This window comes from Dendrobates tinctorius, unplaced genomic scaffold (assembly GCF_039654945.1).
Source record: "Dendrobates tinctorius isolate UK_male_01 unplaced genomic scaffold, ASM3965494v1 ptg000377l, whole genome shotgun sequence".
NCBI lineage: Eukaryota > Metazoa > Chordata > Amphibia > Anura > Dendrobatidae > Dendrobates > Dendrobates tinctorius.
In genome coordinates, this window is record NW_027362043.1 from 2446483 (window position 1) to 2469070 (window position 22588).

The window sequence follows — 22588 nt, forward strand, 5'->3', positions numbered from 1 at the left end:
CAGTTTTGGGCTACCTGGATGGATGAACCAGGGCTCCCACCAAGGGAATTAGTGAGTTATAAATTTCTACTTGATTTAATAAAGAGAATTAAGAGAGATATGATCCATGTTTATCCCATGAGCAATAATAATGATTGCACGGCTAGAAGCTCCAAAAGGGGATGTTTTCTTTAGAGGCATTACAGTGTTGATGACTATACTGTATGTTTTGTCCCCCTTTCTTTTTTGTAGAATAGGAATTTTTGTTATCAATTTAATTTGGTCTTTCCTTTTCCATGTCCCATGCTCCCCCCCCTTCCCCTTCCTAGCGGTTACTAACTTTCTGTGTTTACCCGAAGCGGGTAATATGTTCGTGTAAAAATTGTTGGAAAACTTCAATAAAGATACTTTATTAAAAAAAGTTTGCTATTTAAAATCGGAACCTTGATTATGTGGTGTTTCTACATATATTTTCTATACGAGATATGTTATAATGCTGTTTAACCTTCTACTATTGTCCTTGCCAATTGAGTATTATTTGGAATTTTTCTATTAAATTTATATAGAATACTGTTCAATACTCATACAAGTTGTTGATTTATTGATCGTATGTATACATAAAGCCAGACAGGTGATTGCTTTACATTTTACCTTTGGCAATCATTTCATTAATTTCGTTAGTGTCTTGGGTGCCTCAACCCATCGTTTCCAAACTACTAGTCCCATTTTGTGGCTAGGGATAGAAGACCCAATGAAGCAGTTACAAATCTTTATGCATTACATAGTGGCATGCGTTGAGAACAATAAAACATAACATTTATCAATGTAAATAAAAATTAATATCCCATGGAGGTCTGGATTGGGAATGATGCTCAAAATCAAAGTGGAAAATCAAATTACAGGCTGATCCAAATTCAGTGGAAATGCCTCAAGACAAGGAAATGATGCTCAGTAGTGTGTGTGACCTCCACGTGCCTGTATGACCTCCCTACAACACCTGGGCATGCTTATGAGGATATTCTCCTGAGAGATCTCCTCCCAGACATGGATTAAAGAATCAGTCAACTTCTGGAGAGTCTGTGGTGAAACGTGGCATTGGTGGATGGAACGAGACATGATGTCCCAGATGTGCTCGAATGGATTAAGGTCAGGGAAACGGGCAGGCTAGTCCATAGCATCAATGCCTTTATCGTGCAGGAACTGCTGACACTTCAGCCACATGAGGCCTAGCATTGTCATGCATCAAAAGAAACCCATAGTCTATTGTACCTATAATTGAGCTCAAAAGTTTACATACCCAGGCACAATTTTTGCTTTCTTGGCCTTTTTCCCGAGACTATGAATAATAACACCAAAACTTTATCTCCACTCATGGTTAGTGGTTGGGTGAAGCCATTATTTTTGTCAAACTACGTTGTTTTCTCTTTTTAAATCATAATGACAACCCAAAACATCCATCTAAGTCTCCTGACCTCAATATCATTGAGTTACTCTGGTGAGATCTCAAGCGTGCAGTTCATATTAGACATCCCAGGAATTTACAGGAACTGGAGACTTTTTGCCAAGAAGAGTGGGCAGCTTTACCATCTGAGAAAATAAAGAACCTCATCCACAACTACCACAAAAGACTTCAAGCTATTATTTATGTTAGAGGGGGTAATACATGGTATTAAGAAATGGGGTATGTAAGCTTTTCATCAGGGTCATTTGGATGTTTTGGGTTGTCATTATGATTTAAAAAGAAAAAACCGTAGTTTGACAATTAATGGCTTCACCCAACCACTAACCATGAGTGGAGAAAAAGTTTTGGTGTTGTCATTCATATTCTCTGAAAAAAAGTCAAGAAAGCAAAACTTCTGCCAGGGTATGTAAACTTGGGCACAACTGTACATATGGTATAACAATAAGTCTGATTATCTCATCCGGGTACCTAATGACAGTCAAGGTACCTCTGGCTAGCACGTGGAGGGCTGTGTGGCCATCCAAAGAAATGCCTCCCCACACCATTACTGACCCATTGCCAAACCGGTCAGACTGGAGGATATTACAGGCAGCAGAAAGTTCTCCAGATTCTGTCACGGCTGTCACACGTGCTCAGTGTGAACCTGCTCTCATCCGTGAAGAGCACAGGGTGCCAATGTCGAATCTGCCAATCTTGGTGTTCCCTGGCAAATGACAAACGCCCTACACCACGGTATTGAGCTGTAAGCTCAACACCCACTTGTGGACGCCGGGCCCTCATACTACCCTCTCAGTCTGTTTCTGACAGCTTGAGCAGACACATGGATGTTGGATGTTAGTGGCCTGCTGGAGGTCATTTTGCAAAGCTCTAGCACTGCACTTCCTGTTCTTCTTTGCACAAAGGAGGACGTCGCGGTCCTGCTATTGGGTTGTTGACCTCCTACACGCCCCTCCACGTCTTCTAGTGTACTGGCCGGTCTCCTGGTATCTCGTCCATGCTCTGGAAACTTTTCTTACAGACACAACTACCCTTTGTAACATCTCTGCCGGCAGCACTGCATGACTTCCCATCTTCCATTTTCCTCACCACTCTGGGCCATGCTGTGAGTTCTGTCCTCTGTCTGCTCCATGCTGTGGGTCTCATGTCCTTGCTTGCTGCATACTTCCTTGCTGTATACTTAGGGCAGCGGCGCCGTCACTTCCTGGGTCTTATAGAGAGAGTACATACCCCTAATTTGGTCCCAGCCTATTGCCAAAAGTATTGGGTACTTAAGGAATCTCCACCCACTGGGAGATGACGGAGCATCAAACTATTTAGCTCTGGCTGGGATAACACGCGTGCGGGGTCACGCGTGCAACAGATATTAAGTGCAACAGGATAAAGTCCTTGACAGTTAGACAATGACATTGAAGCTGATGTTCCTCTCTTCTCTTCTTCACACAGGTAATCCATCATCCGTGTGTGCTGTCTGACAAGTGTGAACTGAATCATATGTAGCAAGATTTTTTCAGGGTGTTTAATCCATCACTCCTGTGGTGGTTTCTTTTTTTTTTTCTTCTTCTTTTTTGGTTTCTGCTTTAAAGTGTTCAAAGCAATTTTTTTTCCCTTTCTTTCACTGTTTTATGGCTTTGTTCAACATTGGTTGTTTACCCTGCATAGTAATGGCTGCTCTGGCCTTGTGCTAATTGGTTAATTACTGATTGTGACCATTTGGTGCCTGATGCTAGCAGACATTTCATTTCATATATATTTAACTCTGGCTGGGATAGCACGCGTGCGGGGTTACGTGTGCAACAGATATTAAGTGCAACAGGATAATGTGCTTGGCAGTTAGAAAATGGCAGTTGGACAGGGCAGCAGACAGGTAAGGTGCATAAGTTTTTCATACAAACATGCTTCTTGGTCAGTCGTACTACATTATGCATTGATCATATCAATCTGCTGCTTATTTGTTTTTACTTCTGCTTTCTCACAACTCGCCCCGCCCTTTAACAAATTCTGTGCACTCTCTCCATATCCACCCCTCCCTTCTCCCCTCTCCCATGTATAACTCGGAGGCTCTACTGACATTTCTTACCCACTCCAACCCATCGTATTAATGTTGAATATAGAAGTAAGCTCAAAAAACAATTTGTAAACTAGAGAGGAGCCTTACTAGTACACCAAGCATTTTGAATAAAATAGGATCAACCTTTATTGCAAAGTATACAAAAACAAGACAACCACACAGATTAACCAACAACCAACCGTGTCGCCTATTATGGCCCTACACTGGGGCCCTGATAATGACTACCTAACAGCGGAGGTTGGTACCCTAAACACAATCGAGATTGGTGCCCCCGCTCCACGACGGCTGAACCGTGATACTCCTAATTACCCCTGGACTGGTGCTGCATACAGTCACTGATTTGCCCAGGAAAAGAATGTAAAGGTATTGACAATGTAGGTAGTCTAATAGGCAACAATAGAAAAAGTGCAAAAAAAGTGCTGTAAACACAAGACATAGTGACGTGCAAACAAATGAGTACCTGACTAAACTGTTCCCTGTGACTGAACACCTTCCTGTCAACAGAGGTTGGCACTCTACTGGTCAGCGGAATGGCGCCCCCGCTCCACGAAGGCTATCTCTTAAGTCCCTGATATAGCTCATATTAAATCAAATAAGGGTAGCACATTAATAGATTATTAGAATGTACATTTCAAACCAATGGTCCATTTATTATTATAAATCATGTTGATAACAATGAATGGCACTCAAGGTTAGTAGTTGATGGAGTAGAACCTCAACACGCTTCTCCTAATAAGGATCATCAGGAGGTAGATAGTCAGATGCTGTGTGCAAAATGACCAAAATCCTATATAATAAATATATATATATATATATATATATATATATATATATATATATATATATATATATATATATATATTTTATATAGGATTTTGGTCATTTTGCACACAGCATCTGACTATCTACATCCTGATGATCCTTATTAGGAGAAGCGTGTGGTAGTTGATTTGCGCTCCAGGTGGAACGCACGCTGACTCTCAGCTGTTGTCTGTCAACACTAGGAAGCGTTGACGCTGAGTGCGCTTCCTATTTCCAAAGTGAGGGTGCGGGTCTGCAAGACACTGCGCATGTCAGCAGCGTCTTTGTAAACATAAAGCAAGTTACCACGGCTACCACGCATGCCCAGATGGTAACTTGCTTTGGTTGTTGGTTAATCTGTGTGGTTGTTTTGTTTTAGATACTTTGCAATAAAGGTTGATCCTATTTTATTCAAAATGCTTAGTACTAGTAAGGCTCCTCTCTAGTTTACCACTGCAACCCATCCAATACCTCCATGCAGCACTCAAAATGTTCATACAAATCATCCCATCACCTGCTCTTTCTGTTTTTTCTCCTTTTACTAGTTGCAGGTGACATCTCCCCCAACCCTGGGCCTCCCTCCACCAGCATACATTACTCTCCTCCAGCTGCATATAGAAACCCTGCTAATATTATTAACATTCAGTGCATGCCTTCTCCTATCGCTTTCCAACGTGCTCTCTGGAATGCACGGTCTGTGTGTAACAAACTAACTTACATTCACGATTTTTTCCTCTCTAATTCCCTTAACCTTCTGGCTATTACAGAAACCTGGATCCAGCATTCAGACACCACCGATGTTGCCGCTCTCTCGTTTGGTGGGCTGAAATTTTCACATACCGCCAGACCTGAGAACAGACAGGGTGGAGGTGTTGGGTTTGCTCCTTTCATCACAATGTGCTTTCCAGGTCATCCCCCCGGTTCCCTCACTTACATTTCCTTCCTTTGAAGTCCACACCGTCAGAATCTTTAAGCCCTTCTCCTTACGAGTGGCGGTTGTTTATCGCCATCCAGGCTCCTCCCGCCAGTTTCTAGATCACTTCGCCAACTGGCTTACTCACTTTCTATCCTGTGACATCCCCACCCTCATCATGGGAGACTTTAACATCCACATCAATGATCCCCTCTCACAATCTGCCTCTCATCTTCTTTCTCTAACGTCTTCATTCGGCCTCTCACAGTTTACTAATTCTCCTACACGAGGACGGGAATACTCTGGACCTGGTTTTCTCCTGTCCCGGCTCGCTGCACGACTTTACTAACTCCCCTCTCCCACTCTCGGACCACAACTTTCTTTCCTTCTCTGTCAAGAATTGTCTCCTCACCCAGGACACCCCCACTTACCACACTTATCGGAATACACGTACCATTAATACCCAGCAGCTTATGGACAATCTCCACACATCTTTAGCCCCCATCTTCTCCCTCTCCTGTTCAGACTTAGCATTGTTACACTTCAATAATACACTGAAGAATGCCCTAGATGAAGCAGCACCTTCTACACGCAGAAAGACCCGACAACGGCAGCCCTGGCACACAATGCAAACATGCTTTCTTCAGCGCTACTCGAGGTGTGCAGAGCGACAGTGGAGAAAATCTCTCTTAGCAGAAGACTTCATCCACTATAAGTTCATGCTCAAAACCTATAACTCTGCCCATCTGGCCAAACAATCTTACTTCACCATCCTCATCACCTCACTATCCAACAACCCAAAATGACTTTTTGAAACCTTAAACTCCCCCTGAAACCTAAGGTACAGGCCCCCATCACCAACCTCAGCGGTGAGGATCTGGCCACTTATTTCCTAGAAAAAAATCAACCACATCCATCAGGATATCTCAGCCCAATCTCCTCAGTGCCTGGATCCCCTTCCCTGCCGCACCTCAAGCTCACTAGATATCTTTGAGCCTGTTCCAGAAGAAGTTTCCAAGCTCCTCGCTTCTGTTCTGCCTACAACCTGCAACAGTGACCCCATTCCTTCACATCTCCTGCAGTCTCTCTCACCAGTGGTCACCATTCACCTGACTAAAATATTCAACCTCTCTCTTTCTTCAGGTATATTTCCCTCCCCATTTAAACATGCCATCATAACCCCTTTACTTAAAAAGCCATCCCTGGACCAGAACTGCACTGCTAACTACAGACCTGTCTCTAACCTTTCCTTCATCTCTAAACTCCTGGAACGCTTGGTCCACTCCCGTCTAATCCGCTATCTCTCGGATAACTCTTCTCGACCCCTTACAATCTGGTTTCCGCTATTTACATTCCACTGAAACTGCCCTCATTAAAGTCTCTAAAGATCTAATAACAGCTAAATCGAAAGGTCATTACTCCCTGCCGATTCTCCTGGATCTCTCTGCCGCATTTGACACTGTGGATCACCAGCTCCTCCTCACTATGCTCCGCTCTATAGGCCTCAAGGACACATCCCTCTCCTGGTTCTCCTCCTACCTCTATGACCGCTCCTTCACTGTATCTTTTGCCGGCTCCTCTTCCTCTCCTCGTCCCCTTACTATTGGGGTCCCGCAGGGCTCAGTCCTATCCCCCCTCCTCTTCTCTCTATACACTGGAGAAACAATCGGCAGATTTGGGTTCCAGTATCATCTCTATGCTGATGACATCCAATTATACACTTCTTCCCCTGATATCACCCCTACCCTAATTCAAAATACCAAGGATTGTCTGTCTGCTGTCATTAACATCATGTCCACCCTCTATCCGAAACTAAATCTCTCCGAAACTGAACTTCTTGTGTTTCTCCCCTCTACTAACCTCCCTCTACCCAACATCGAAATAACCCTGGAGGGTTCAACCATAACTCCCATGCAGCATGCCCGCTGTCTTGGGGTCATATTCAACACCGAACTTTCCTTTACTTCCTATATTCGATCACTCACTCGCTCTTGTCACCTGCATCTTAAAAACATCTCCAGAATCTGACCTTTTCTCACCTTTGAAACTGCTAAGACTCTTACGGTCGCTCTTATTCATTCTTGTCTGGGCTACTGCAACTCAGTCTCCCTCTTAACAAAAACTTTCTCCTCTCCAATCCATCTTGAATGCAGCAGCCATGGTCATATTTCTGTCCAGCCGCTTCACCGATGCCTCCATCTTGTGCCAGTCATTACACTGGCTACCTATTCGCTACAGGAACCAGTATAAACTCATCTCTCTCACTCACAAAGCTCTCCACAGTTCTGCACCGCCTTATACTGTATCTCCGCTCTCATTTCTGTCTATCGCCCTACATGTGCTCTCCGTTTTACAAATGACCTAAGACTAACATCCCCTGTAATCCGAACCTCGCACCTCCGTCTCCAAGACTTCTCTCGTGCTGCGCCAGCTCTCTGGAATGCACTTCCCCAGCCGATCAGACTGATACCTAGCCCCGACCTATTCAAGCGCGCTTTGAAAACCCATCTCTTCAAACAAGCCTACCACATCAACTACTCAGTAAACTAACTTTGCCCTGTTCACTCCTTCCAAATATTATTCTGAATCTGCACCCTGCTATTCATCTGTCTCCACACCCTCCCATGCACACGATAACTGCACTTGATACTTGACTATTGCACTTAAATACATGGGCTGATGACCGGATCATGCAGCTTTATATGAAAATCCCTAATTATTATAATTGCCAGACCTGAAATAACAAGCACTTTTTACCTACTGTGTCCCCCCATTTCCTTGTAGATTGTAAGCTTGCGAGAAGGGACCTCACTCCTAATGTCACTGTTTAAATTGTCTTAACTTGTATTGAATTTATTGTCTGTACATGTCCCCGCTTAATTGTAAAGTGCTGCGGAATATGTTGGCGCTATATAAAAATTATTATTATTATTAAACTATCAGTCTGTACTTTGCTGCTGAATTGCCAGGTCCTGTCATGTTTTCCACCTCTCTGGGGCTGCATGCTCAGGCCTGTATGCTTTGTCCTGTACTTGGTCCTGTGTCTGTCCTTGTCTGTACTAAGTCCGTTTCTTGTACCTGTTCGTGTCCATGTCGGTTTCCTTCCCTACTCAGCTGTATGTAGCCTTGTGTCAACTCCTTCTGCTCTGCTCTCTGCACCCTGCGGCTCTGCTCTGCACCTTGCGGCTCTGCTCCGCTCCCATTTAAACCTTGCGGTCCTGCTCTGGTCCTGTTCCGTACCTTGCAGTTCTGCTCTGCTCTCTTCCCACGTCCTACGGTTCTGGTCCCTCCAGTCTGAACACGTTCCTACCTGTTCTCTTATCCTACCCGTGCCTGCCTGCCAGAGTGCCTGCCGTGCTCGCCTGCCAGCCATGCTCGCCTGCCTGAGTGCCAGTCAGAGTACCAGCAATGCCCGTCTGTACTTGCCCGCACCTGTCATTAGTGTTCCGTCCCCAAGTGGGATGAGCTGCTACAGCCATACACCGCCCAGGAGTGGTACCTGGCAGCTACCTGCCGTACAAGTGTAACCTCACCATCAGAGGCTCTAGTGAACAACAAGGTAGCTGCTTAGTCAAGCCCCTCCAGGTAAGGTCTGATTTGTGACACAGTGGGGCCACAATACTCGCACGCACCACCCAGTCAGGGCACGAGCGTTACACCTTTCTTGCCACAGCTTGGACTTCTGTGCCATCTTGGATGACGTGCACTACCTGAGCAACTTCTGTGGGTTGTACAGTAGACTCTGCCTCATGCTACTGTACCTCTAGGGGTATTGTATTTAAAGGCTTTCCCTGACTGGTGTCGACTGGTTGGAATCCGGTCCTTTTGTCTGCCCTTATTCACACACCGAGGTCAACTTTGACACATGGTAAAGGTTTTTAATATTAGACAGTGTAGGACCACCCCGATCAGAGTCACCTTGTCGACGGTGAGATGGCTTTTATGCCATTTATGATCAAAAATAGTATTACTAAGAACTCTAAAATTTAAATGCCCTTTTGCTTTTTACTTAGTTACAGTAGGGTTTTTGCTCATTTTGTCTCTTGTAGGTTTTGCATGCTCTAGGGGTGAGAGCATTGTCAAAATGCAAAAGTGACCAAAACAACAGTCAAAAAGGATTAGAACAGAGGAATGGACTGAGGTCACCCCCTGCAGAACTACTCCCTTTTAAGGGTTGTATTGCTAATTGCCTATTATTTCCTTCTGTTTTTCTGTTCCATTTGAACAACAGCAGGAGAAATTGATTCACAATCAGTGTTGCTTCATAACTGGACAGGTTGATTTCACAGAAGTGTGATTGACTTGGAGATAAACACCACAATGTAAGCGTGGTTTCACATTAGCGTTTCAGGGCGCAGCGACGGCCTGCGCACGGCCGCCGCTAAGCCCCGCTCCCTGCCGCGCCTCCCCCGGTAGCTCCGCCTACGGGCGCATGACGCTGCATGCGTCCTGTGTCCCCTATCTTTATCACTGGGGACGCAGGCCGTGCGCAGTATGCGTTTGGCGGCGCATGCGTCCTTTTGACGGCGCGCCGACCAGTGCCAAACGCAACCTGTTGCAATTTGGTTGCGTTCGGCGCACCGTCAAAAGGACGCATGCGCCGCCAAATGCATACTGCGCAAGGCCTGCGTCCCCAGTGATAAAGATAGGGGACACAGGACGCATGCAGCGTCATGCGCCCGTAGGCGGAGCTACCGGAGGAGGCGCGGCAGGGGGCGGGGCGCAGGCCGTCGCTGCGCCCTGAAACGCTAATGTGAAACCACCCTAAGTGTTCCCTTTCTTTTTTGAGCAGTGTATATTTTAGTAAATACTTGCACTGCACATAGAAAACATTTTTTTGTTTTAGAATGCTGTATTTTGCCGTTCTTCTGTTACATCCCATTATAATTATTAATAAATTGACAAATGCGTGTTCGCATTCTCCTTGTCAAAAGGGTGCACAAGGACTGGCAAGGGAAATGACAAAACCCAGTTTATTTATACATTTTTTGCCAAATCAATAGAGGAACAACTGATCAGCTCTAAAAATAATCTAATACCACAGTTCAAAGCTTTATGGAAATACAAGTATTTATTAAACCTTCATGTCCAGAGAGCAGACTTCCCTAATGTCTAGATCACTATTACTGCTTCTAACCATATTGTGATATTATGTGTCGAGGGTGGAGATCTAATAAGACTATGCTCCAACAGCTGCATTTGATATATCTTGAAAGCCAATCCTTTTTTCTGGAAGGGATTTTGAAGCAGTTGATGGAACAAGTCATCAGCACCAAAACCTATGCTTTCTTTTATACAATAAAAATTTGATTTATATAGTTAAAGGTGTTGTCCAATAACTGGACCACTTTTTAAATTATGAAATCACCTAGTAAAAAAAAAATAAAAAAAAAAATTAACAGATACTCCCTTCCAGCTCCGATGCTGTTCCACCGATGTTGGAGGACCGTCTGATAGGGTTCGTGTGTCACAGTTATGCCACAAGAACCCTGCAGTTAATCAGTGACGGCTTTTGGGCTCTGCCGGCGCGACACCTCAGAGGAATGTTGGACAACCAGAAGAAATGAGAGCACAGTAGCCCAATAGCAGTTGCTGATTGCCCGGGGGCCCCAGCACAGACATCACTAGAGCTACAATGGTGCAGAAAGAGCATATATTTTTTATTTACTTCACAATGGCGACTACATCTTTCAAAAAAAAAAAAAAAAGTGACCAAGCTAGTGGACAACTTCTTTAAAAACATTAACCAAAGCTGACCTTTCTGTGTATTGCAATGTGCATAATGAGCTAGATATAAAGATTATATCCAAACTCCTTAATATGGATTCCCCCAAAAAACAGGGATAGTAAGGGGATAGCTCTGGTCTCAACTTGGCTGTTTTTTCTATTTGAAACGCAAAAGCAATTGCTGGTAAATCTGAGTCGATAATTAATTATTCTTCCAATAACTAAGTTTTTATTTCAAAAACGGAGAAGGCAGCACTGACATGGTTACAATGCAAGTGAAAAAGGAAACGATGTGCATTTTATATTGCATGGTAAATGGGTGCATGAAAACAGTTGTTTCACCAAGAAAAAACTGTGTGACCAGGGGATGTACTGTTTTGCCGATAAACAGAGGTTTACCAGCAAAATTACATGCCCACCTACCAATCAGTGGTGATACCCCAATTTTCGTCCACGTTGCTGATCTGTCAGTGTTGTCCAATTTGACGTAACCTCAAATGTCTAGATATTAGACCATTTTATCATTTCATCTAAACAAATATTTCAGAAGCCTGTAAAGAACTTACAAAATAAATGTCCGTCACAGGCACCTCATCATCTTCCTCAGATCTTTGACTGCCTGTTTCTTCAACCAGACAAGTCCTCCCAGAACAGCCTGAGGCCTCACTGTAAAAGGAACAAAGCTGAGGGGATTATTCCTCTAGGAGAATATTTTATGCAATTATGTGGGCTAATGTCTTTATTTTGGTAATTTCTTACCCGTGCTTTTCCTTTTCAGGTTGAATCACAGTATCACATTGTCTGGGTTCCATCTCAACTATAACCTGCTGAACATCTTCTACTCGTGTCTCCTCATAGGTCCTAAGACAGAAACAAAGAAAGACACATAACTCCACTTATACTCATTGTGGAGCTGAGAGTACTAGAGTTGCAGGTAATATTACAATGGGTAAAATAAGTATTTCATACGCTGCCGATTTTGCAAGTTTTCCCACCTACAAAGAATGGAGAGGTCTGTAATTTTTATCATAGGTACACTAACCCTGAGAGACAATCTAAAACTAAAAACAGAAAATCACATTGTAGGATTTTTAAACCCTTTCCGACCTTAGAAGTACCCAGTACGTCATGGCTGGCTGGTATTACTGAAATGAGATGTACTAGTATGTCATGGCTAAAATGAGGCACTGCGACAGTTGTCGCGGTGCTCGCATTCATCTGCAATCACCATCTTAGAGCTGGACACATGGCATCGTCGTCTCAGGGGTGTCACATCCCCCCATCCCCCCCGCCACTACGATCGCTGTGATTGCCCACCATCCACCCTGATTGGACCTCCCACAACAGCTAATTGCAGCGTTTATCAATGAGATTTCCTGAAACACTGATGTACAGCCTAGGATTGGTGCTGTAAGATCACCGCTCGTAAGCTGGAGCCTAGCAGCTAGAAAGTCACCAGGGCCAGTTCTGATTGGTGCGATTAATGATGACATCGATCACACCAGAGCGCACAGCGATCTGACCTGGCAGTGACCGCCCTGTAATTCTACACAGTAGTCTGTAACACAGTAGTCTGAAAAAACTTATAGGGACCCCCAGTCCTTTTTCTTATACAGTAGATTAACAACTGTTGGCTACCTCTGATAATAGTACTTCAAATCAACTGTACAGAGTTTCCATTTAGGAAGTATGTAAGAAAGATAAACCATAACTGTGTATAAAAATTCAACCATTACGCAATTATGAAAGACCATATTATGTGGACCAGCTTCAACAAAGCATTCCTCTACGTTCAACAAAAGTCCATAAATCAGTCTTACACACTTGCATACAGATAAATAAATAAATAGCAGGTGTTGCACAAAATGGCTTACCACACATACCTGCTTACCACTGATCAGACCTTACGCTTCTTGGTGTGTCCCACATCTATCTGATGGATCATCATACACCATATTCATGTGCAAGGGCTGCAATTAATACAAGCAAATCCTAAGGAGGTCTCACTTAAACTGGGAGGTGTTATATACTATACACCAATCTTTCCCATTCAAACACAGTGGACAAAGCTCCCATAGCAGACCCTTCCCAAAACCAATTGAAGGATCAATGCGACATATAGGAAAATCATGTAAATAGGAGAGGTCTCGCCCGACTCAGACATTTATTCTTTGGCCAGTACAATATGGTTCGGGGCATTATGCCCTCCATCTAAAATAATGCCTCCTGCTGTGCACCGATGGCCAGTGGGCAGCACAAGACTGCCAGTGCCACAAACTCCTTGCAGAAGTTGCCCTTAGGGCTCATACTCATCGCCGTGAAAAAAAATCTGAATTCGGTCCAGAAAAGTATGACAAGTGACATGCGATTTTCATGAGAGTAAAATCTGATTTTAATACCTAGCATTAGATTTACATGCGAATGTGTCCCGATTTTAACAAGATCTTTTACATAGAGCAATTCTCTATGTAAATTGTCACGGGTGTGTCAGGTGTGACAGACTGTCATCCTGGATCCGGCTGTAGGTCATTGCGATTAGCTCAAACATCTTCTTGATTTTTGTATCTCTGTTATGGAGCAATATCCTTCTCCCTTTAGAATCCAACAGTTACCTCGACATTCTGCTAATTACACACCTTTGCTGAAGGTTTAAATACATTACAGTAAGTTTCTGAAGCATGGTGACGGTGCTGCCTCAATTTGCCTGTCTTGTTGGAATTACTAGCAGTCGGTTAGTGTCTTTTTAGAGCACTCTTCGAGGATTGCTGGCGTGACATCTCGATGGTCTTCTCAAGCTAAGTGTATCCCCTCTTTCGTCCATCCAGCTGTAGTGGGGGCTCACTAGTGCTCACCGCGTCCCCTCTCTATCCAGGGTCTATCGCTAGGGTCAGGCAGGCATTAGGTTCCTGCTCAGCGATAGATGCGGAACCTATTTAGGGACGTTTAGGGCAGACCGGGTGTTTGACCTGTCTAGGGGTCTCCACTCCCCCATCGCCCTGAGAGAGGGAGAGAAATTAGATAGATACAAAAAGATATTTATATGTCAGAGAGATATATCATCAGTGATTTTTGTGTGTAGCATACTGTACATGGTTTGTTTTTTTTAAATAAATTCCTTTTGGGATCTCCCATGTCCTTTGAAAAGCCGGCAAGTCATCTGCCGCGTACATCTTGCTGAGCTCAGTGCCTCACGGTGAACTCCTTTCACCTCACTGACATCACCATGATCGTGAGAAAATTCACATGCTCGCGACGCCGTCACAAAGGTCCTGGGAGCTCACAGCCAATGTAGTGAGTTGAACTCACTGATGTCGGCGCTGAAGTGAGTTGAACAGAGTTAATTTTTTTTTTTTTTGGGGGGGTGGGGTTCCCCCATTGTAATAACTGAGAAATGCTAAGCATACTGCTGTGAGCCGATATTAATACCCTGGAAAGCTCCAGGGTATTACCCCCTTCCCAGGCTATAAACATCTGCCGCCAGCCATCCAGTAAGCTACAGTAAGCTACACAAGCACTGCACTAATTATTTATGTCACTGACATTTTTATATCTATTCTGTGTGTATACACTGTGATATTACTGTACACGGTAGGTGAATTGCCGGCTTTAACCGCTTAACGACCGGGGTATTTCAGTTTTTGAATTTCCTTTTGTCATGATCTGACAGTTTTAAAATGGACAAAGTGAACTTTTTTTACTTTGTAAAGTTCCAAGGTGTCTTGACTGTCCCCGGTGGTGGTTAGTGGTATTGCACTTTAGGTTTTTTGTGCACGTAATTATGGATCAGGTGTGACACCCTATAAAGGTGTGCTAGGGGTGTGCAATCACGGTGATATTGTGAGATTGATTCATTCTGAGTTTGAGAGCCTGGTGGAAGGATGGAGCTGGAGAGGAGTCCTGCGCAGCTTAGCCAGGGGGGACGTGTGTCAGCTATGGTGTCTGGACGAAGGGCTGGCATGGCGTGGTGGGGTCGCAATGATGGTGTCGGCAGGAAGTGTCTGCATGGACTGGTGGAGTGGCGACTATGGAGAGTGGCACTCACCATGTGGGACTTGGCTGCTGAGCTGGACTCAAGCATGCTTGACTTCGTGGCAGAAGCTGAACTCCTCCTTGGGACTCTGTTACTAAGCAGCAGCAACTGGTGGTGGACTCTGCTCCAAGGCTGCACTAAGGTGAAGGATCCTGTTATGGTGATGGATCCAGGTGGAGGAGAAGATGCATGCAGGTGGTGGGCTCTGTTGCTAGGAGCGCACGCAACAGAGCAAAGCTAAGTGGTGTTCCCCCCTGTATTGTCTCTTTCCTCATGTGTGTTATTAGTGCAGTGGTGGGATTAGTCTCCGCACAGACCCATTCCCTAGTGAGGGTTTAGGGTCAGGGCGAGCAAGGGGTTAAGGTTCGCGTGCGGCGACAGGTGCGGAGCCTGTATAGGGAATGTTAGGAGTGCAGGGACACTGGCTCAGGGGAGCTTAGGAGGTCTCCATGTCCCCATTCCCTATCGCAGGGCCCACCATTGTTAATGTTTCCCAGGTTCCCCCTTATTATTTAAATTCGCCTTACTGGAGGCGGGGTTTCCAGAATTATTGTATAACGTGTAATACCTAAATTTGCCAGGTGGAGGCGGCGTATCCACCTGCACGTTTTATTATTTAAATGCGCCCCACTGGAGGCGGTGTATCCAGGGTCACGTGTGTTACGGGTTCGCCTTGCGGTAACCGCTGCGTCCAGAGACACGTGATCATGACACCTTTTTTCGTTTCCCCTTCTTCCCAGAGCCATAACGTTTTTATTTTTCTGTCAATATGGCTAGGGCTTGATTTTTATATGCAAGTAGTACTTTTGAACGACACCATTGGTTTTAACATATCGTGTACTGGAAAATGGGAATCAAGGTCCAAGTGCGATGAAATTGCAAAAAAAGTGAAATTCCAGTTTTTTTTTTTAACCATATTCACAAAATATGCTAAAACTGACCTAACATTATGATTGTCCATGTCATTACAAGTGCACAGACACCAAACATGTATATGTTCTTTATTATTTAAGCGGTGAAAAAAAATCCAAAAACTTGTTAAAGAAAAAAAGAAAAACATTTTTTGAGACCTGTTGTGTCTCCATTCTTTGTGATCTGGGGCTGAGTGAGGGCATATTTTTTGCGTGACGAGTTGACGTTTTTATTCTTACCATTTTGGTGTAGATACGATCCTTTGATTGCCCGTTATTGCATTTTATTTCCATGTAACGGCGACTAAAAAGAACGTAATTCTAGTCTTGAATTTTTGCTCGTTACGCCATTTAGCAATGGGGCTAATGCTTTTTAATATTGATAGATCGGTCATTTTTTTTTTTTACTTTTTGCATGCTTTAATAGACTAGAAGCTGCAATACTTTGATCGCCTCTGCTACACACAGGCAATGATCAGATCACCTGTGCAGCAGAAATGCTCACTTACTATGAGCGCTGACCATGGGGCGGCGGTCCTAGTGATGACAACCATAGAGGTCTGCTGTAGACCTCCGGTTGTCTTGCTGACCCATGATCATGTGACGGGTTCACCGATGGAAGAGATCAGCGACATGCTTCCTGTAAGCATGCGTTAAATGCTGCTGTCAGAAATTGACAGTGGCATTCAACTAATTAACAGCCGCGGATGGATAGACATTCCTCCCGTGGCTACTGCGGGCACATGTCAGCTGTATAGGTCAGGACAATCGCAGCATGCTGTAATTTTCTCAGTCCGATTTCAGCAGAGAAAAAAAAATCACAGATGATCTGTGACTCATAGCTTAACATTGGTGAGAGTCATACTCATCGTCCGTTTTCCTCGCAGATGAGTATGAACCCATAGTAGGATTTGAGCCCAGGAACCCAAAGCAACTCCCCACATCTCAATAGCATTGAGAACATACAAAACCCAGAAACTGTGATAAACTTCAAAGCATTGATGAGCCAAGAATGGGCTGTCATGGGGCGTGGCTATGGAGTGAGAGAGGACGCTGGACGGGAGAGCTCCTTACCATCCTGTATAATCCTGCATGCTAGGACCCTTTTCAACGGCATATTCGGGGCTGCCTGGCCCTGTCTGGATACCGGGATCCCCCTGGGCCCCAGAAGGACGGTGAGCGGCCTGTGTGTGAGCGGATGGAGGAGCTGGAGCTGGCGGCTGTTCCCCCCATGAGGCGGCGGCCATCTTGGGCGTGCGGCTCGGCTGCTGTGAGCTGCGCGTCGGCCCCTACTGCTGCACCGCTGCTGGTGCAGTAAAGAAGTCATCCGGCAAGATAAAGGAGGACGCGGTGAGTGGGGGAGCCTTGGAAGACGGGGGTGGACGGCGGGGCCCGCAGGGAGCGGCGGCCATATAGGACGCGCGCTCTGTCAGGAGCGTGGTGTCCAGTCTCCAGTGTTGCAGTGTCGCAGGGGCAGCGACCTGTATCCTAAAGGATCTGAGAGGAGTGCGGTGAGTGCCCTGAAAAATGGGCCCTGCATAATTTCCTCTCTCTACTCTGCATTGCTGGCCTGCTGGTGCCATTACAGTGAGGGAATCTGCTCCCCTTCCCATTGCTGCTGTCTCTCTGGGAGTGGGTGTCCCTCCCCCTCACCGCTGCCATAGGAGCCTTGGTGACATTCTATTTTTTATCTACACGAATTCTGCTCCCAGGCTATAACTGATATATGTATACAGCAGGGGTCACGTTTAAGTGCAACAGGAGGATTTCTGGACTGTATAATTTCAGCTACACTGGGATACTTCGCGGTTCTTAAATATGAATCGGTCTAGGGGATCGACGGCAGCAGAAAAATTGAAGGAATGTCAGACCTGATCCCTCTGAGAGCGCACGCTATTTACGGAACACCTCCTCACAATCTCAACCTAAAAATCTTCCCTCAGGGGGTGGAGAGGAGACTGAACAGGAAGAAATGACCCTTAGGCATCTGAACAGCTGATGCAGGCTCTCCCCCTCACCAGAACATCCCTGACGAAGAAAATAGAGGATGTCTACACTGAGGTGGGGAGACTCCATCACGATATGCAGGCCATGAGGGGGGGCATCACGGAGGTGGAGACAAGAGTGTCCTAGGTGGAAGACACCATTACACCTATGGAGGCTAAGCTAACTAAGGTAGCGGGATCTATGAACGCCTGGAGGAAAAAGGCAGATGACCTAGAAAACAGAATGCATCGGAACCACATCCGTGTCATCGGTCTGCCTGAATGCTCTGAAGGTCAACACCCTGAGCAATTCTTAGAAGGCTGGCTTAAGACTTCTCTGGGAGATGAATTCTCTTCGGTGTTCGCTGTTGAGAGAGCCAACAGGGTTCCCACCAAACCTCTACCTCCGGGGGCCCCGCCTAGACCCTTCCTGGCGCGTCTCCTCAACTGCAAGGATAGAGACACCATTCTGCGCCTCGCACAACAAAAGAGCCCCATCAAGTTCGACGCCGTGATTTCAATCTTCCCAGATTTCTCCGTGGAACTCCAGGAGCAGCGTGCGCAATTTATCGACATCAAGAAGCGGCTCAGGGAAAGGAACATTATATATTCCATGATTTATCCAGCTTGGCTTCGGGTTGTCCACGGGGGTTCCTCCGTGTTTTTCACGAATTCGGCGGAGGCTGCCGAGTGGCTGCGGTCCCATAGAGGATCCCCTGCAAGGGAGTCCTAGAGTATCTATTTTCATCTGGATCCTCTCATTGCGGGCTTAATCGGAGCTCTCCAGGTGGACACCCAGAGATCTACAATACCGGACACTGTGTTCAGTGATGGTATCCCCTTGTTTTTTGATAGAGGAGCGGGACTTTGCTCCTATGTTACTAGGGTTATATTTTGTTGTTTTTTTTCCAAAAGCTTTAGTTTTACTTAGGTAGAGGTTGCAGCCAATGGAAGTCCTATTATTTGTGTGATGTCTCTGAGTTCTACTTAGGCACCGATATGCAACATGCCCAGATAAGTGGAGATGGGTTCTGAATTAATCTGCATGACATGGAATGTGAGGGGTATCAAAGCCCCCCGGAAAAAGATTAAAGTATTTTCACAAGTTAGGCACTATCACCCTCATATTGTGACTCTGGTCGAGACCCACTTGACCAGGGATACGGCTCGGAGTGTACAAAAACCATGGGTTCAATGGTCTATACACGCATTTCACACCAGTTACTCTAGGGGGGGGTCTCATTATTAATACACTAAGACGTTAGATGGGAGGTCCGGGAGGCCCGGAGAGACTCTGAAGGGCGCTTCATATTTGTGTATGCACTGATCATTTCTAGGAAATATGTTATTCTGTGTGTTTATAATCCCCTTCCAGCTGGTACGTCGATTCTCCAAAAAGCATTGAGTTTTGCTTTAAACTACCCAGACGCAGATGTTATTTGTATGGGGGATTTTAATTTGGTTATGAATAATTGCCTCGATAGATTGAGACTGGATGACGGGACACAGTGTGGGCCCCCGACAGTAGCTACATCCCAATTATCACAGTTTATAGAGGACACGTCACCCAGAAACAAGAGAGTATACTTGACATTCTTCCACTAGGTGTTCCTTATCTCGTATAGATTACATTTTTGGATCTAGTGGTCTGGCGATGTGGGTGGATAGTATTGAACATGGAAGCAGAGGGATTTCAGACCATAGCTCAGTCATTCTTAAGCTCAGGTTTGGCCCGCCGGGTGGTAGGATAACATGGAAATTAAACCCTTTCTGGCTGAAATTGATCACGTCACCCAACAGAACAATTGACCAATTACATATTTTCGTGTCCTCCCACCCCGAACCCCGGAATGTTAATTTATTTTGGGACACCTTTTAAGGCGTACTTGAGGTGCTGCCTATCTTCGACAATCTCCTACATCAAACGGGTGACGTCGGGGGAGGATGACGAAATAGAGCAACGATTGAAGGATTTACAGGCTGCTTACATATCTAATCAAACTAGTGGTAATAGAGTGGAGTGGTTAACTGCCCAAAGATTATATACACAACATATAGACTCCAAGTCCAAACGTAAATTATTTTTTACTCACCAGTCCTACTTTGAGCTAGGGAACCAATCTAGTAAATTTCTGGCCTATTAGGTGCACAGCACAATACAACTAACACAATATTACAGATCAGCAGCTCAGATGGTACAGTGGTGTCCTCGACGGAAGAAATAATGGGATGTTTCCATGATTATTATAGCTCACTGTACAGTTCAAAAAATGACATTGGTAACCAGGGGTGTCTAGACTGTCTATCAGATATAACGTTTCCCACGCTAAGTGCCGCTCAGCGGGCCTTTATGGACGCGGAGTTCACTCTGGAAGAGATAGAAGATGCCATGAGGGATATGGCCTCCTATTGAGCTGTACAGGAAATACTTTTGTTGCCGGTGTTCCGGGAGATTTGGGGGGGGGGGGGGGGGGGTCATGCCGGAGTCCTTCTATGAAGCTAATATAATAGTGCTTAGGAAAGAAGGGAAGGACCCTCTGGACTGTGGATCTTATCGCCCCATATCTTTAGTAAATGTGGATTACAAAATTTTTACGAAGATCTTGGCAACTAGGCTAAATTCAGTTATTTTGGAACTTGTACATCCTGACCTGACCGGCTTTATGCCTGGGAAGAGCACCTCCATTAATATTAGACGGGTTCAATCGGTGGTTCAATATAGCTCCCTGATGCCGGACAATAGATGGGCATTGGCGTCGTTGGATGCGGCCAAGGCCTTTGATTCCCTTGAGTGGCCTTTCCTCCACGCATGCTTGCAGAAATACGGTTTTGGAAATAGATTTTTAAAATGGGTTAATACATTATATATGAAACCTAAAGCCCGTGTCATTGTAAATGGTTCCATTTCCGAGACTTTTTCCTTGCACAGGGGGACTCGTCAGGGGTGTCCCCTTTCCCCGGCCCTCTTTGCTCTTGCAATAGAGGCTTTGGCAATTCGCATGAGAACTTCTCCTAATATTATGGGTATAGAGATAGCAGATCGGGTGGCTACCATAGGCCTATATGCTGATGATATGATAGTATTTATGGATAGTGCGGAGGAGACGTTGACGGGGGTGATCGCCACTATAAATGAATTCAGTATATATACCGGCCTGTATATAAATTGGGAGAAGTCTGCTCTGATGCCTCTTTCTCGTGCCCCGATGTCACGACTTGGGACTCTCGTCTTGTTGCCTATTGTACCACATTTTACATATTTGGGTGTTCATATTTCACAATCTAGCACACTTGATCTACAACTTAATATATATCCATTATTAGAGATGGTTAAAGTCAAATTTACGATTTGGAGTAAACTCCCGCTTTCTGTAGCTGGACGCATTAATCTAATTAAAATGATACTACTCCCTAAGATCAGCTATTTTCTCCAACATAGTGCTGTGGTGGTGCCTAAGTCTTTTTTCACTAACTTAAATTCTCAAATTACGTCTTTCATATGGTCATATGGAGGAAAACTAGGCCAAAACTTAAGCTATCCACCCTACAAGGACAAAAAAAGGGGGGGTGGCGCTACCGGATTTTTTTTTTATATTATCTGGCGGGACAGGCAAGGGCTATAAATAAGAGGATGCCTGGTAATCATCTTCCTAATTCTGAGAGCCATTTGCTTCATGCCGCACGTGCTGATTGCCCGCTAGGGTTCTTGGAGATGGAAAAAGTAAAAGTTTCACATCTGCTACCCATGCTTCGTCTGGCAAGACTAGTTTGGAGACAGATTAAGAGGGTGGTTGAATTTAGTGATCTCAGAGCTGAAATGCCCTTATGGAATAAGTTATTTTCCGACACTGCTTGCCCACCCATCTGCTGAATTCTGGCCTCAGTGCAATGTCTCTACGATAGGGGATATATATGAATGTGGTACACCATTATCTTTTGAACAATTACAAGCTAAGTGCAATGTCCCGAGGTCACAATTCTTCCGATATTTGCAATTAAGATCAGCCTTTCAATCGCACGAGACATATCGGTAAGAATAATGCTATTTCGTCTCTACCCTTGATAGGCATTCTTAAATCACAGGGTCCCCAGGGTCTCATCTCCTCTCTGTACACACACATGCTATCGGTGGGGACGGAATCTGCCGTATGCTTGGCTAGGGGGAAATGGGAAAGGCTCATCCCTGATACTCAGGGAGAGGAGTGGGAGGAAATTCTGGAGTCACCAACTAAGGTGTCTCCGTCAATTAACAATAGAATGATACAACTTTATATCATAAACCAATCATATTTGACTCCGACTCGACTTTTTAAGATGGGCCGTTTCCAATCTTCGGAGTGTCTGAGATGCCATGCATCCGATGCAGATTTTGTTCACATGATTTGGCAATGTCCGATTATAGTACACTACTGGAAAGAGGTAACATCATTATTAACCTCCCTGGCACAGATTCCTGTTCCCCTTGAGCCATTGGTTTGTCTGTTTGGGGTGTGGGATGATGAGACATGGGGGCATTATACGGGGATTTTCTTACGGGAGACACTGTTCATGGCACGGAAGGTGATGGCACTGCGGTGGATGGGGGGGTTCGGATCCCTCCCTTAGGGCCTGGATAGAATTGGTGAACTCTATTATCCCATATGAGCGTACGCTTTACCAAAACAGAGGGAGCCCCGGTAAATTTGAGAAGATATGGGAGAGGTGGAACTCTT

At 45.0% G+C, this 22588-nt stretch overlaps 1 protein-coding gene across 4 annotated transcripts in view; it reads right to left on the minus strand.

The window, feature by feature from the left end:
• The window catches only part of PIP5K1C (phosphatidylinositol-4-phosphate 5-kinase type 1 gamma), a 243409-nt gene that overhangs the window by 32220 nt on the left and 188601 nt on the right, over window positions 1-22588 (minus strand). For all 4 annotated transcript variants that reach the window (XM_073563059.1, XM_073563060.1, XM_073563061.1 and 1 more), the window contains exons 15-16: window positions 11710-11811; window positions 11517-11616 (exon numbers count right to left, since the gene is read on the minus strand). In XM_073563059.1, coding sequence (XP_073419160.1) covers window positions 11517-11616; window positions 11710-11811 — 202 coding nt within the window. The remainder of the gene's footprint in view (window positions 1-11516; window positions 11617-11709; window positions 11812-22588) is intronic.